Raw genomic sequence first — 13,898 nt, 5'->3', positions numbered from 1 at the left:
ACACAAAGCACATCTTCAACCCTTCCTGCCTATGCTGATCATCATGTATCCAGTATTTAGCTTCAGTAAGAAAAATCCAGCATAATGATTTAAAGAAATCCTCAGACTTGAAGATTTATTGGTGAATAATTAGTTTCAGATAAAAGATGTGCTTGAATACCAGAAGTCATCATTTACATTCAGCATCTGGGTGGCTTCTATCAGTAATGCAATGGAAGATGAGACCTCTGCCATCAGACATCACATGATAGGAGGGTCCACAAATATAGAAATATTTCTGTCCTCCAGTTCCACATTGGAAAGGATGATATTGTAATGTTCTATTGTAGAATATATTAGTTCCTTATGGTTTTTGCAGCACTGAATACAATGCACAGAAAACCCCTTTTTATCTGACAAGGCATTATGAAAATTAGGCTGTTGCTTCTGCACTGTCATCTAACAAGCTTCCCAAGCTTATGGCATCATCAATTAAAAATATTTTCAGGCAATGAACATCTCCCCTTTATGGGCTTCAGTTTAGCATAAAACATGAAAACACATTAGGAGACTAGCAATGGTTAGAAGCTATAGCCTCATAGATTTAAAACCAGAGTTTGATCCTTACTTTGGGATCTGTTTGTGCACTCCTATGAATGTATGGGTTTTCACTGTGTGCTCTTATTTCTCCCAAATTACCAAGGGTTTTTTTTAATGTAGACATACATCATGATAACAGACCATTTCAGCCCACGAGCTCGTGCTGACCACATAGACCCAATTAACCTATAACTCCCCCCCCCCCCCGGTACATTAATTGGCTGCTCCAAATTACCCTAAATGTAGATGGGTGGCAGGAAATCAATCAGAGGTGGGAAGATGGGTTCAATGTAGATGAGTGCTTGTGGTCAACAAGTGTGCAGTCTGCTGAATGGCGTGTTTCTCTGCTGTATGATTTATGAGTCAGCTAGTTTGTATTTCTTTCTTCATCTGGCTATCCATCCCAAAGGATGATGATGGTTCCTTTCAGTCAATTGTGGGGTTTAATAGGAGGATACCCCACTCCTCAGAAAGGAACAGCATGTGCATGAATGGATTTAAGCGAGTAGAGGGTTGCACACCTCCAGAGTCACCCTCTCGACATCCCTCCCGGATCCAGTGCCATGGCAAGGTCCAAGACAGATGGGGGAAGTTTTGTTCCAGTGAATGGCCAGACCAATCCACAATATAAGGGATGCCATTTCCACACATCATGGCACACGTTTGCCAGATGGCTGTTGACCCTACAAGAGGGTTTGTCTCCCCCTTGACAGGTCCTGTTTTTCATCCTGCAGGGTGTCTAGCCACCCTCTGCACTAGGCAAGCCTGGTGGAGGAGCCGGTTTAGTCACCGAGCACCTGACCATGTGATAAATAGTACTGGGTTACATCTACCAGTAGCACCCAATGAATATATGCCAATGTAATAAATAGCATGTTGGGCACAGTCTGATTGTTACAATCATAATAATGAGATGGGCAGTCAAATTTTATGTGTACACTGTACTAGGCGAACGTGGGGAAAATAAATAGACTCTTCAATCTCAGTCCAGCTTTTCAATTTCTCCCCTTATGTGGTCAACTAAGTCTTATTATGAACTCAATGAAGAAATTGTTTTATGCTTTAAACTTGCATTCCTCAAATGAGATGTGCTAATGGCAAGAAACTTGTTGAAATAAGCACAGAATTTATTGGATGAATTCACAGTCTCAAATAGTCATACCAGCTGTTCCAGAAAAGTGACCTAAATGTAGCTTGAACTGATCACTTTCGTCAGCAATATAAAAATCCTCGTAAGATGCATAAGCTGTAGTTTCGTCGTCTGATTCGAAGATCACAAGAAGTTTGAACTTCACGTTTTTTTGATTCACTATGTGGAAAACATTCCTTAGTCCCAGCCAGAACTCTCCTATTTAAAACGAGAAAGTAAGTTTGGGATGGAATTACCAATCTTATCCTAAAACTACAAAACAGAGTGCCGGAAGCCGACATTACTAACTTGGAAAGATAGATTATGATATGATTGCAAAGCCTGAAAGAAAATAATAAAGTATTACAAGGCTGCACAGGCCTTAATGGTAAAGAAAAAAAAATGTTAAAATACTTGTTACATGAAGAATAAAGGAAATTTTATAAAAGATGTGTCTGCAGATTCAAGAATCTGGACTGAAAAAAAAACCCAAAACATCACATCAAGCCATCAGGCCACCATCTCCAACCTCATCACATCTGGCCACCTCCCTCCCACAACCTCCAATCTCATTCTTTCCCATCTCTGCACTGTCAGCTTCTTCCTTTTACCCAAGTCATAAACCCAATCATCCAAACAGACCCATTGTTTCTGTATAAATTTACCTCAACTTTATCTTTTCTCCCCTGTCCAATCCCTCTGCAGTCTACACCAACATCTGCAACACCTCACGCCCTCCATATCTTCAATGACTTCAAATTCTCTGAACTAGGACATTCTCATTTTTACTATGGACATCCAATCCCCTTAAATCTACATCCCCCCCCCCCCCACCCATACAGAAGGTCTCAAAGCTCTTTGTTTCTTTCTTGACAAGGGACCTAACCAATCACCTTCCACTACCACCACTCTCCTCTGCCTGGCAGAACTTGTTCTTACTCTTAACAACTTCTCCTTTGAATGATCTCACTTCCTTCAAATCAAAGGAGTAACCATGGGTACCTGCATGGGTCCCAGCTATGCTGCCTGTTTGTGGGTTTTGTGGAGCAATCAATGCTGCAAGCCTACACAGGCAAGACCCCCTCAACTCTTCCTCTGCCACATTGACAACTACATCGGGGCTACCTCATGAGCTTGTCAACTTCATTCATTTCACTGCCAACTTCCACTCTGATCTCAAATTTGCCTGCTCCATCTCCCCTTTTTTGATCTGTCTCTCTCCTTCTTGGGAGACAAACTTTTCACTGGCATATTTTACAAACCCATTAACTCCCACAACTACTTGATGACACTCTTCACACCCAGTCCTTCTTGCAATTTTTTACATCTAACTGCATCTGTTCCCAAGATGAGGTCTTTCAATCCAGATCATCTGAAATGTCTGCCTTCTTCCACAAACATGGCTTCCCCTCCACTACCATCAGCTTAGTTCTTACCCATATCTCCTCTATTTCCTGTTTATCTGTTGTGGGTCCCTCTGCCCTAGATGTAACAAACATAGATTCACCTTGTCCTTACCTACCACCCCAACAGCTTCTGCATCCAACAGATTATCCTCTGGAATTTCCACCACCTACATAATCCCACTACTAGACACACCTTCTCCTCTCCTCCTTGCCTTCAGTAGGAAGCACTCTTTCTATGACTCCCTCATGCACTCATCCTTCCCCACTAATCCCCCCCCCCTTTCAGCACCTCCTCTTGAGGCCACAGGAAGGCAGGAAGAGCCACAATTGCACCCACACCTCCTCCCTCACCACAGTCCAGTGAAACAAACAGGCCTTTCATGTGAAGCAACATTTCACGTGCATCCATGGGAGTGATCTACTGCATCTGGTGCTCGCTTTGTGGTATTCTCTACATCAGAAAGACTGGGCGCTTCAGTGACAGTGATTGCTTCACTGAGCACCTTCACCTTGTTCGCATCAGTGACAGGGATCTCCCAGTGGCCAATCATTTCAATTCTGCATCTCACTCCCATGTCTGTCCATGGCCTCACGTACAGTCCTACAAAGACCACTCATAAATTGGAGGAGCAACACTTGATTTTCTGTCTGGGCATTCTCCAACCAGATGGCATTCTCCAACCAGATGGCATTCTCCAACCAGATGGCATTCTCCAACCAGATGGCATTAACATCGACCTCTTCTGCTTTCTGCTAATCTACCTCTCCTTCTCCTTCCCTCATCTTCTTTCCCTTAGCTCTCCACCCCCCTTCTCTCTCTATTCCCTCCTCCCCCCCTACATGCAGCTTTGCCCTCCCTCCCTTATCCATCGGTTTCCTTCGACTTTTGAGACTATTCTCCTTCCCCTGCACCTCCACCCCTACCATTTAGTTTGGATGCCTGCTGTTATTATTCCATAATGATGAAGGGCTTAAATCCAAAACATTGATTATACATCTTTTTCTTTGCTATATAATGTTCACTGTTTGACCTGCTGAGTTTCTCCAGTATTGTGTTTTTACTTCAATCATTACTTCAAAAAAAAAAACCAGAATGCTGGACAAACACAGTGAGTCAAGTAGAATCCATGTATCTAAGACAAATATGTTGACATTCGGGTTAAGACTCTGCATCTGAACTGATGTAGGAACCTGATCCAGTCAACATATGTCTTTTGCCTCCATGGATGCTACTTGAATTCTTCCACAGTTGTGTTTTTGTTCCAGAATTTTTTTAAAGCTGCGAAGATGTATGAATTGGAGAACAACATGTGAAGATCTGATATAGATATTCAAAAAAAAAATACAAAAGGAAGTGAATTTGCAAAATGAGATCAAAAACATGGAAGAATGCATAGCATTAAACCACTGGAAGTAAAAAAATACAAAAGAATCAAAGAAGAAAATAGGAAATATAGATGTTTGAAGCTGGATATCTTGAATTGTTAATTAGTTACTATAAGTTGTCATACTGTGGAGATAAGCAGTAGAATATTGAAGGAGTTCATGAGAATTCAAGAAGAATAAACTGTATCAATGTTATTAGTGTAAATGGGCCATTGATGGTCAGTACAGACACAATGGCCCAAAGGGCTTGTTTCTGTGCTTTATCTCTCAATGACTGTTCTATTCACAAAACAAAGATGGGCAAGAACAAATCATGGGGAAGATCTGATGCCATTGCTGAATCTAAACCAACCTAATTGCTTTATTGAGTTAACATACAACTCAGTAACATTTCCTTGAATATAATGATTAGTTGTAATTTGAATCAGAGTTTAGGTTAATGTAACTGGGAAACTGGGCAACTAGAATTTAGTTCCCAATGTAGAATAGAATATGCTAGCATTACGAGAAAGACTCATTTTGAATTTGTCATATCAGTTTAAACTAAAAGCAGCCAAGTCAATATGAAAATATGGAGAGGATTTGAAAGAGGAAATAGTGCAAATGAGCATTATTATACTTGTGGCCAGAACAGAAGTTGGTAAACAAACCATCCAATCTGTGCTTTTGTAGAAAATACCACAACATGGAGAAATTAAAAATAAAAGCTAGAGCCCTGTTCCTCTGGAGATCAGATGGGTAATATGTGTTGTAATTAGGAGCTTATGGCTGAAAGGGAGTGGTGATCACTGAGACAAGTGAGTTGCAAGGTGAGGTCAAGTAAGTGGAGAACATAAGGTACAGGACTAACATAATTCAGAACTCTTTAAAATCCTGCTGAAAGAAAATATAAGTGGTGGAAAATAAGGACAATTGATAAAATACGTTGCAGAAAACAATGAAGAGAGTTCTGGAAAATATAAACTCACAATCAGAATGACAGAAGGAAGCAAAACAAATACTGTTTATTAATATGTCTATTAATAATGTTGAAATCAGTGTTTTAATAAAGCAATTTTCAGTTAATAAAAGTAGAAGGGGAAAAATTGCTTAGAATAACACATTTAAATGCTCAGAAATTGGAAGAAAAAACAAAGTAATTTGCTCAACACAGCATTTAAAAAAAACTATCTATTTCACAATGTTCAAACATCAGACTTGAATAATAGAATAGAAAGTCATCTATGATTACTTGCCTACATTCACATTATAAAAATGGCTGCACTTTTTATACTCTACTAAAATTTGATTTCACAGATTGGTGGAATAAGAAATATAACAACTTTTAACTGTTTTATTCTTCATGAATGCTTACCACCAAGATCACCAAAGCCATCCATATATTCTGCCCAGGTTCGCACAAATTCAATGGTTCCATCAATCCGTTTTTGAATCACAGTCCAGCCACTATCCAGTAAATCCATTTCACAGAAAACCTACATAAAACAAATGCAGCTAGAGTTTGAGGATAGGTAATTTGGTGAGAAATAAGTCATAACTAGTTGAAAATATATCCATTTAGTGCCAAAAGACTACCGAGATTCAATAGGATCTAAGAGAGAGTATTTATTAGCTGAATCTTAAAAAATAAACTTTATCACTAGGAAGTATGAGGAAAAATCTTTATTTCAAGACAACAAAGAGAGCATAAAGAGTGTAGTACAACATACACTGCTGCTCAGGAGGGAAAAAAAGAGGAAAGATTAAAGTCATACTGGCCATATTTTTAGTGTCTGCCTGTTATTGTACTTGAAGATGCTTTTATAATCAGATTTTACATTTATTGTTAGTTTGACCTCATAGTTTATTTTCTCTTTTTGGTGGTCTATTGCGGAATTCTGAACTTTTACCAATCTTCATACCTACTACTAACTTTTGGCACTTTATCGGTTTTCTACTTCATCTTACTACACTCATTAACTTCCTTAGCTCACCGTGTAGATTCATCACCTTTCCTTTACTCTCCCTACACCTGCCACACACTATGTTCTCCCCACTCAGAGATAGTTCCTTCTCAAATTCATGAATTATTTCCTTCTACTTGCTACTAATATAGACTCCTCCCTGTTGAGAATTTAATGCACTGAGGTATCAGAAGCTTCTTAGGCCTTTACAAATGAGTTATTTCAATTCCAATGTCATCCAGCTTGCATTCCAACTTCTTTCACTCGGAGTCTGATTACTTATTCAAGCTTTCCCCCCCAACTTCACACCCTTCTGGGCCCCAAACCAAAGGAAAGCCCCAGCTCTACATCAGATAGTTGAATTAGGTTCTCATAATTACCTCAAAAGGGTAATCAGCACCCTTTGGTTGAATTATGTAGATTCCACTTGGTGCTCTGGATAATGACCCTACAGTGTCTTTTATATCAGTACAGTCGAAACCTGAAATAATTGTAAACAAATATTTTCAATTGCTTTTATATTTAAATGCAGCAAAGTTACATTTTCTTACTTCTTAAATAATAACCTTAGTAATTTTTTTAGTAAATATCAATGCACAAACCTAGGACTTTGGCATTATCTCAAACTTATTGAACAGCACTGGTTGTGTTTAAGCTGTGGAAATGGCACTTGATTCCAGGCACATGATCTGCAAATTTCAAGAGAGCTTTGAGCACCAAGAGTACAATAGGAAGTTACATTTGTTAATTATTTCCATCTTTACCTGCTTTTATTTATTAGTGAGAGTTTAAAGTCAATATTATGATTCATTCTTTCAAAAATAATAGAAACTTTCTCAATGTCATTGAATATCAGAAACCTGAAGATATTGATTGGCCAGCTGTCAAATTAATCAAGAAAACCTTTGGGTGGGATGTTGTGCTTCATTGAACAGGTGACTTGTTGCTTCCAAAACCTAACCACTACTGCATATGATGTTTTGAACTAGAAAATGAGGCTCTCCAAACCTAAATCAGGTAGGAAAATGCATGTAATGGCCATATAGCTGGTAACTGGATTTATGCCAAGATGACATGACACAAAACAACAGTTTTATAAAAGAAACTATGTGGAATTATTTCTAAAGGTTGTAAAAATTGGTTTGGATTTCTTTTTAATAAATAAAAATGGTGCAGAAAACTAAATGATGCTCAGGTAGCACAGTGGCACAATGCCTCAGCTCCTGTGATTGATCCCAACCTGCTGTCTGTGTGGAGTTTAAATGTTCATCCTGTGAATGTATGCATTTTTGTAGAAACTATGGTCCCTCTCCCCCACCCACCAGGCCAAAAAAATGTTTGGTAAATTAATTGGTTACTGTAAGTGTAGATGGGTGGCAAATTTATGTGCTGTAAGGCAATATTTTTGGACATAGTTCAGCTCACTGTATACATGAAAACATTTGACGCAATTGTGTCCAGTCAGAAGAACATGATGTTTTTAGTGCAATAAAGTCAGATATGTACCACTGATCTAGAAAGGAAGTACTGATAATGGTAGTTCACAAGAATTTCACATGATAATGAGCAATGTGGAAGGATGTTCTACACGCACCATTGAGGACAATGTGGAATGCACTTTAAATGGTATTTATGTCACAGGTATTGGCCAAATGGCCAACAGCAATGTATTTTGTTGAAACAATGTTTATTTTGTAATTCAATGGATGTGGCCATCACTAATAATGTCAGCATTCATTTTCCACCCCCAATTGCCCTAAACTGTGAAATTAAGAGTCAACTGCAGGTTGATAGGTGTGGAGTCATATACATGTCAGATTAGGTAAAGATAACGGGTATCAAATGGAAACCTGTTATTTAAAGTAAAGAGTGAGAAAAAGGGAACTCCAGACTAGTTAATGTGATGTAATAGGGAAAATGCTGGAACCTATTATTAAGGAAGGGGTGATATAAGTATGAACTGATTTAACATGAATTTATGAAACGAAATCATGTTTGCAAGTGTCTGTAGAGTTTTGTGAGGTTGTACCTAGCAGAATAAGTAAAGATGTCATTGTCATTTCAAAAGGTCTTTGATTAAATGCTACACACAGGGTTATAAAACAAAATTTGAGCTCACAGCATTGGGGTAATATACAGGCATGGATTGAATATGGGGTGCAGACAGACAAAAAGGTCACTTTTGTATTGGAAGAATGATTAATAGGATACTGAGTCCATTCGTTCATGATCTATTATGATTTGGATGGAAGGATCAAGTTGAAATGTGGGTCGTCAGTGCCGATCCTCATTCCTTTCTCTCTATTCATACTTCCTTCAAATTGGCTGCTATTAACAATCTTTTACTCTTTCAATCAACACCTGTCCATGTCATCTATTTTCTTTCGGTCTCCATCCTATCACAAACATTCCAAAAATATTGCAGATATTTCATATCTGAAATAAAAACAGTAAATGCTAAAATTACCCAGAAGATCAGGTAGAATCAGAGTAGCATTTCAGGTCCAAAACTTATTTTTAGAACTTCAGCATTCCCTCTGTGTTCTCCATCCCTCTCCCCTTGCTCTGAAATTAGAAACACATCTATTTTGTAACTGCCTAGTTCTGCTGAAAGGTCATGAATCTGAAATGTTAATCCAATTTCTCCATTGATTGATAATCTACAGATTATTTCATGAATTCCCTTTATCTTTGATTTTCACCATTTTCAGTCTTTTGCTTTGTGATTCTTGAATAAACTTTACCTCTGTGCTGAACCTTTTTCTACCCTTCATACTTACACAAATCTACAATGACTGCATGGCAGCTCATGTCATTTGTTGGGTTATTACTAAGATTGCATATGTCACTTACAGGTAAAATTCAAAGTCTTAGAAGTGAAGCAGATTGTAAAAAGCAAATGGAATGATGTACTGCCAAATTTCCAGTCTCCTACATCCCTGATTTGTTCAATATTGTGAAGATACTGAGACATAAATTGGCCCAAGGACAATTATGATTTCAACAATAAATAGAGTGGTCTAACATCAGTATAGCGACTATAATTTCAGAGCATTACTAATGCCGGCCAACTTGAATCACTACTCACCATGTGACTGAACTGGTCTGGTAGGAAATTGATGAATATCAGTTCTCAGAAGCTCTGAATTTAAAAAATGGACTCTGTTCATCAACTCACTCATCTGTTAAAATATACATATATTTATTGCAACCATTTAAATATATTGTATTACCAATATTCCTTTCAAGAAAAAAGATGGGAAATTTTGTGACAGCTGCAACTCCGGCTTCCAGTTTTCTAATCTGATATACTGTACTTTAGTATTCCCAGCTCAAAAAATCATCTATGTAAAATCATGCTTAGAACCACCCTAATTACTTAGTTGGCAGCTGAACTACCATGAGTGTAGCTGAGTAATCAACAGTGATTTATAAAATGACCACACCTCACTAATGATAAGGAGAAAAAAATTCCTTTCTTTTACATTAGACAAAATTCAGTTTAAATGTTGCTACACTTAGAAAGCCTCCAACTTTGCCATGTTGCTAATCACAGAAATTTAACCTAAATTAACAAAATAGATTATCAATTTTCTTACTTATAAAATTCCTGGACCGGAAGCTTTAGCATTGCTGCTTATCACCCTCCATCAGCTGTCTCCACCTTCACCCTCCCCACCCCCACCTAGCCCTGTTTGTCCTATTCTTCTACCTGTCCACTTTCACTGACAACCACCTGCTTCTACCTCCCATCTCCACCCCTCTCCCTCCTCCACCTGGTACCATGAACTTCAATTCTTCTCGGTCCCCTTGCCTCATCCTTCTCCTCTCTTCTTTGTACTGGCTATCTTCCCTCTCCACTCTGATCTGAGGCAGTTTCTAACCACTGAGTTCTTCCAGCAGGTTTTATTACCCAGGTTCCATCATCTGCAGTCTATTGCATTTCAAAATGTATGACTGTGATTGTTACCTGTTTTGCTAAGTCGTCCAAAGATTGTTGCTGCCTTTCCATCATATTTCGAACAAGTTTTTGGGTATTTCTTGTATATGAAGCAAGAGTTGCACGTAAATTTCCTTTTAAAATATTGAATTGATATTTATTTCTTGCAGTAGTGATCATTAATCTTAGTTGTAAATGGCTTTAACAAAAGACTGCTAGGTTGTGGAACATTTTAGCAAGGTTTGAACAATAAAAAGTCTATTAAGTACTGGGCAAAAGGAAAAATAGGAATAAGGGAGAAAAATGGAGTTCCTCAACTGGAGTTCTTAATGAGTACGGGATGTTAGTGGAATGGGTCAATGTGGCAGCTCCCCTGCCTTGGAACTCTCATCAAAAAAGTATTGTTGCTGAAAATTTCCTGCTCATGAACTTGAGCATCATCTATTCAGCTGGTGTTTCTGGAATGAATGTCAACTTATGCAAAACAGTGCATCCATACAATATTTGCAAGAGGCCAGAAACAACCAAAGTCAATCTTACGAAAGGTCTTGCAACTGTCTCCAGTTGCAACATTATGTACCATGAGCAACAAAAATGGATTTTCTCACCGCATCCATGTAATTTGTAAAATTGTAAGGAAATGTGACTTATTGTCAATACCATTTGGCAGTTTTACTTGTAATTTTGTTGTAAGAACTTTACATTGCTAGTAAACATGCACACAGCAGGGTTTTGCTTAACACAAACACAAATTTCATTATTCATTCACGTCAACTTAATTTACCATGGGCCATTTTATATTTGCATTTGCTCTATTTTGGAATGTTGAGAATCTGTGTTTTGTGTGAGGGGTAGAAAGGTCCTTTAGTGGATAATGAATTATGAAGAACGTCACTCTGACATGTCTTATAAACTTCATCTTAGCTAATTTAATCTAACATCACAATTTATACCACATTTAGTGTAATTTTCAATGAGGGCAACACTAAAATTTAATCAACAATTAATTGTATTCATCAAGATTTAGTTTACTTTTTAACTCCCTTTTGTACATCATGCTGAATACATTACATACTGCACAGATAAAACTTTTCTTCTTTTGATATTCTTCTTGGCATCTCACATGGTCTGATTCTGTCCAAGGTTTTATTTGGAATATTTGCCGGAAAGTTGTGGCTTCTGGCTCTAATTTCATTTCCAGTTGGTTGACTGATGTTTGCTAATGAGATATTTAAAATGTCTTCTCCAGTATCCTGTTTTGTAGAGAAATATTTAATTTGCCATTACCTACACAGACTAATTCACTCATAAGGCTTCTCCAGAATTTCTTAAAATTATATCAGCAAATGTACTTGAACTATAGCATAATTTTAATGGGCAAAATAATACATTTTAGTACACACATTGCTGAGCAACACACTATTGAAGAACATGTCAATACCATGCCAAGATATACCCTAAACATTTCAGGTACTTGGAGCTAGTACCTCTAACAATACATCATGCAACCATAATAGCAAACGAAACCTGAATCTGGGAGAACTTCAGCCCACAATCATCACATTTAGAAGCAAAAATATATATTTGAGCCACTAAGGTAAAGAAGAGGTTATCCTAAATAAAATAGAGAGGTAGACACACAAAAAATGAGAGAAGGTGAGTACAAAAGAAAAATATCTACCATACTAATTTTTTCCAAAAATAGCGACAATTTTGACATGTATTTTTTATCAATGTAAGACTATGCTGTCCAGTAAAAGTTAACCAGCATAAAACTCAACAAATTCTAAATATCTAATTTAAGTATTTACCACCATGGAGTTGAATAACAGTGTGCTGTTTCTCACAAAAGGATCTTCTGTACTTGCACTTAAATGGATAAGGATTTGTATGATCATTTTAAACTTCCATGGCTTCATTTTTATTCAGCTTTAACTTTCCACTGAAGTTCTGGTTCAAGTACAGATTTCTGACAAAATGGTTGTTTGGCATTTGAATGGGGAGAAATTTGGCCAACTGCAGATTTACATCTGGTTGTAATAGGAAAAGTGTGTGCGTCAGTTTATTTTACAAGCAAAGTACAAAATTAAATATAGAATAATGTAATGGAAAATTTGCAGTTACTGTCTTTTTTACTTTTATGGAATTCCATTCTGATTTAAATCAGCAATACTAGATTAATCCTCAAAATGTTTATAAACAAAAAGGGCAACTTTTAATGTTGGAAACAAATCGTGTACAAATTCTGATTCCGCCTTTTTCCAAAGGAGGATGCAACAACTAAAAAAAAAAAAAAAAATTGTCCTGCCTTTGGAAAGAATCTTAGCATAGTTCAGTAAGTGTATTTTGTTTTAATTCTCATTGCAGAAGGCTGAAGATCAGAAATGGATTTTTCACTTAGAATTGCCATGCAGAAAATCATTCTCTATTTTATTGTAACTTTGCTGCCAGATTGTACGTAGAATGATGAGGGCAATACAATGGTTCAGCTCTTTGTGCTGCTGTGCCACGCTTCAGAGACTAAGGTTCAACCTGATCTAGGGTGCTGGAAGTGCTCCAGTTTCATTCCATATCTGAAAAATATGGTGGTAGGTTCATTGGCAGCTGAAAATGATGACTGATTGATAGCAGTAAGAATCAGGGAAGATTGTTGGGCATACATAAAGAGATGTTATGTACTAGGAAATAAGAAAAAGGGGGACAGAACTGCTCCCCAGGATGTTGCTTATGTGACAGAATATATAGATATGTTTTGGGGAGATAAATTGGGAAAGGATTGTTAGAGTAAGTCACATACAAACACTTTAAAACAGATCTTATTTGAAATACTGGAGCTCTCAATGCTAGATATATTGGCTCCACAGCCTTTGCAAGTGCTTTGGAGAGTGCCCAAGAGACTTCACTAATGGATTGTTGCTTACAAAAAGGCAACAAATGAAAGAGCGTGACAGAACTGCCTTCTATCTGGAGGGGAGCTTGCTGTTCTAAGAGGGTCATGTGGTTTTGCACGCAGAGAGTCAAACAGGCTGTGTGTGTGTGTGTGTGTGTGTGTGTGTGTGTGTGTGAGATGTTCTACAGTGTTACAGACAGCAACAGCAGCTGGGACTGGAACAGGACAAGCTGGCAAGCTTATGGAAAACCCCATTTGGAAGATGAGTTGTGATTTCTTGGTTCTGCCTGGTTAAAGTCCTTGTGGGTCATGCCAGAGGAGAGGGCTGGCTATCTAACATTTAATTTGGAATAAGAGAAACAAAAAGGAACTCTGTGGTCTCCTGAAAGAAAGAGGTTATCATCTGGAGAACCCTGAGGGGGCAAGTTTTGTCAGCAAGACACTGGAATGGGTGATTAAAAAGGAATCAGTTATGGATGTCCTGGAACAACAAATCTCTCTCTGAAAACCAACAAGGATATTCCTGAGCGTTAATCATTTACCTTTCAAGCACCAAAGCCTGGTGAACTTCATAAATGTTAAATTCTGTGCACAGTATAAGAATTGCCTGCAACCACTGAACTTG

General features: G+C 37.8%; 1 protein-coding gene across 1 annotated transcript in view; it reads right to left on the bottom strand.

The window, feature by feature from the left end:
- The window catches only part of angptl5 (angiopoietin-like 5), a 50,330-nt gene that overhangs the window by 24,584 nt on the left and 11,848 nt on the right, over nt 1–13,898 (bottom strand). Inside the window, exons 2-7 of the mRNA XM_069892484.1 lie at nt 11,459–11,636; nt 10,414–10,517; nt 9,532–9,625; nt 6,824–6,924; nt 5,855–5,975; nt 1,742–1,927 (exon numbers count right to left, since the gene is read on the bottom strand). Of these exons, the coding sequence (XP_069748585.1) occupies nt 1,742–1,927; nt 5,855–5,975; nt 6,824–6,924; nt 9,532–9,625; nt 10,414–10,517; nt 11,459–11,636 (784 nt within the window). The remainder of the gene's footprint in view (nt 1–1,741; nt 1,928–5,854; nt 5,976–6,823; nt 6,925–9,531; nt 9,626–10,413; nt 10,518–11,458; nt 11,637–13,898) is intronic.

Source organism: Narcine bancroftii, chromosome 7 (genome assembly GCF_036971445.1).
Source record: "Narcine bancroftii isolate sNarBan1 chromosome 7, sNarBan1.hap1, whole genome shotgun sequence".
In the NCBI taxonomy this organism is placed as follows: domain Eukaryota; kingdom Metazoa; phylum Chordata; class Chondrichthyes; order Torpediniformes; family Narcinidae; genus Narcine; species Narcine bancroftii.
Note: the sequence above shows the minus strand (reverse complement) of the source record. Positions and strands in the feature narration are given on the sequence as shown.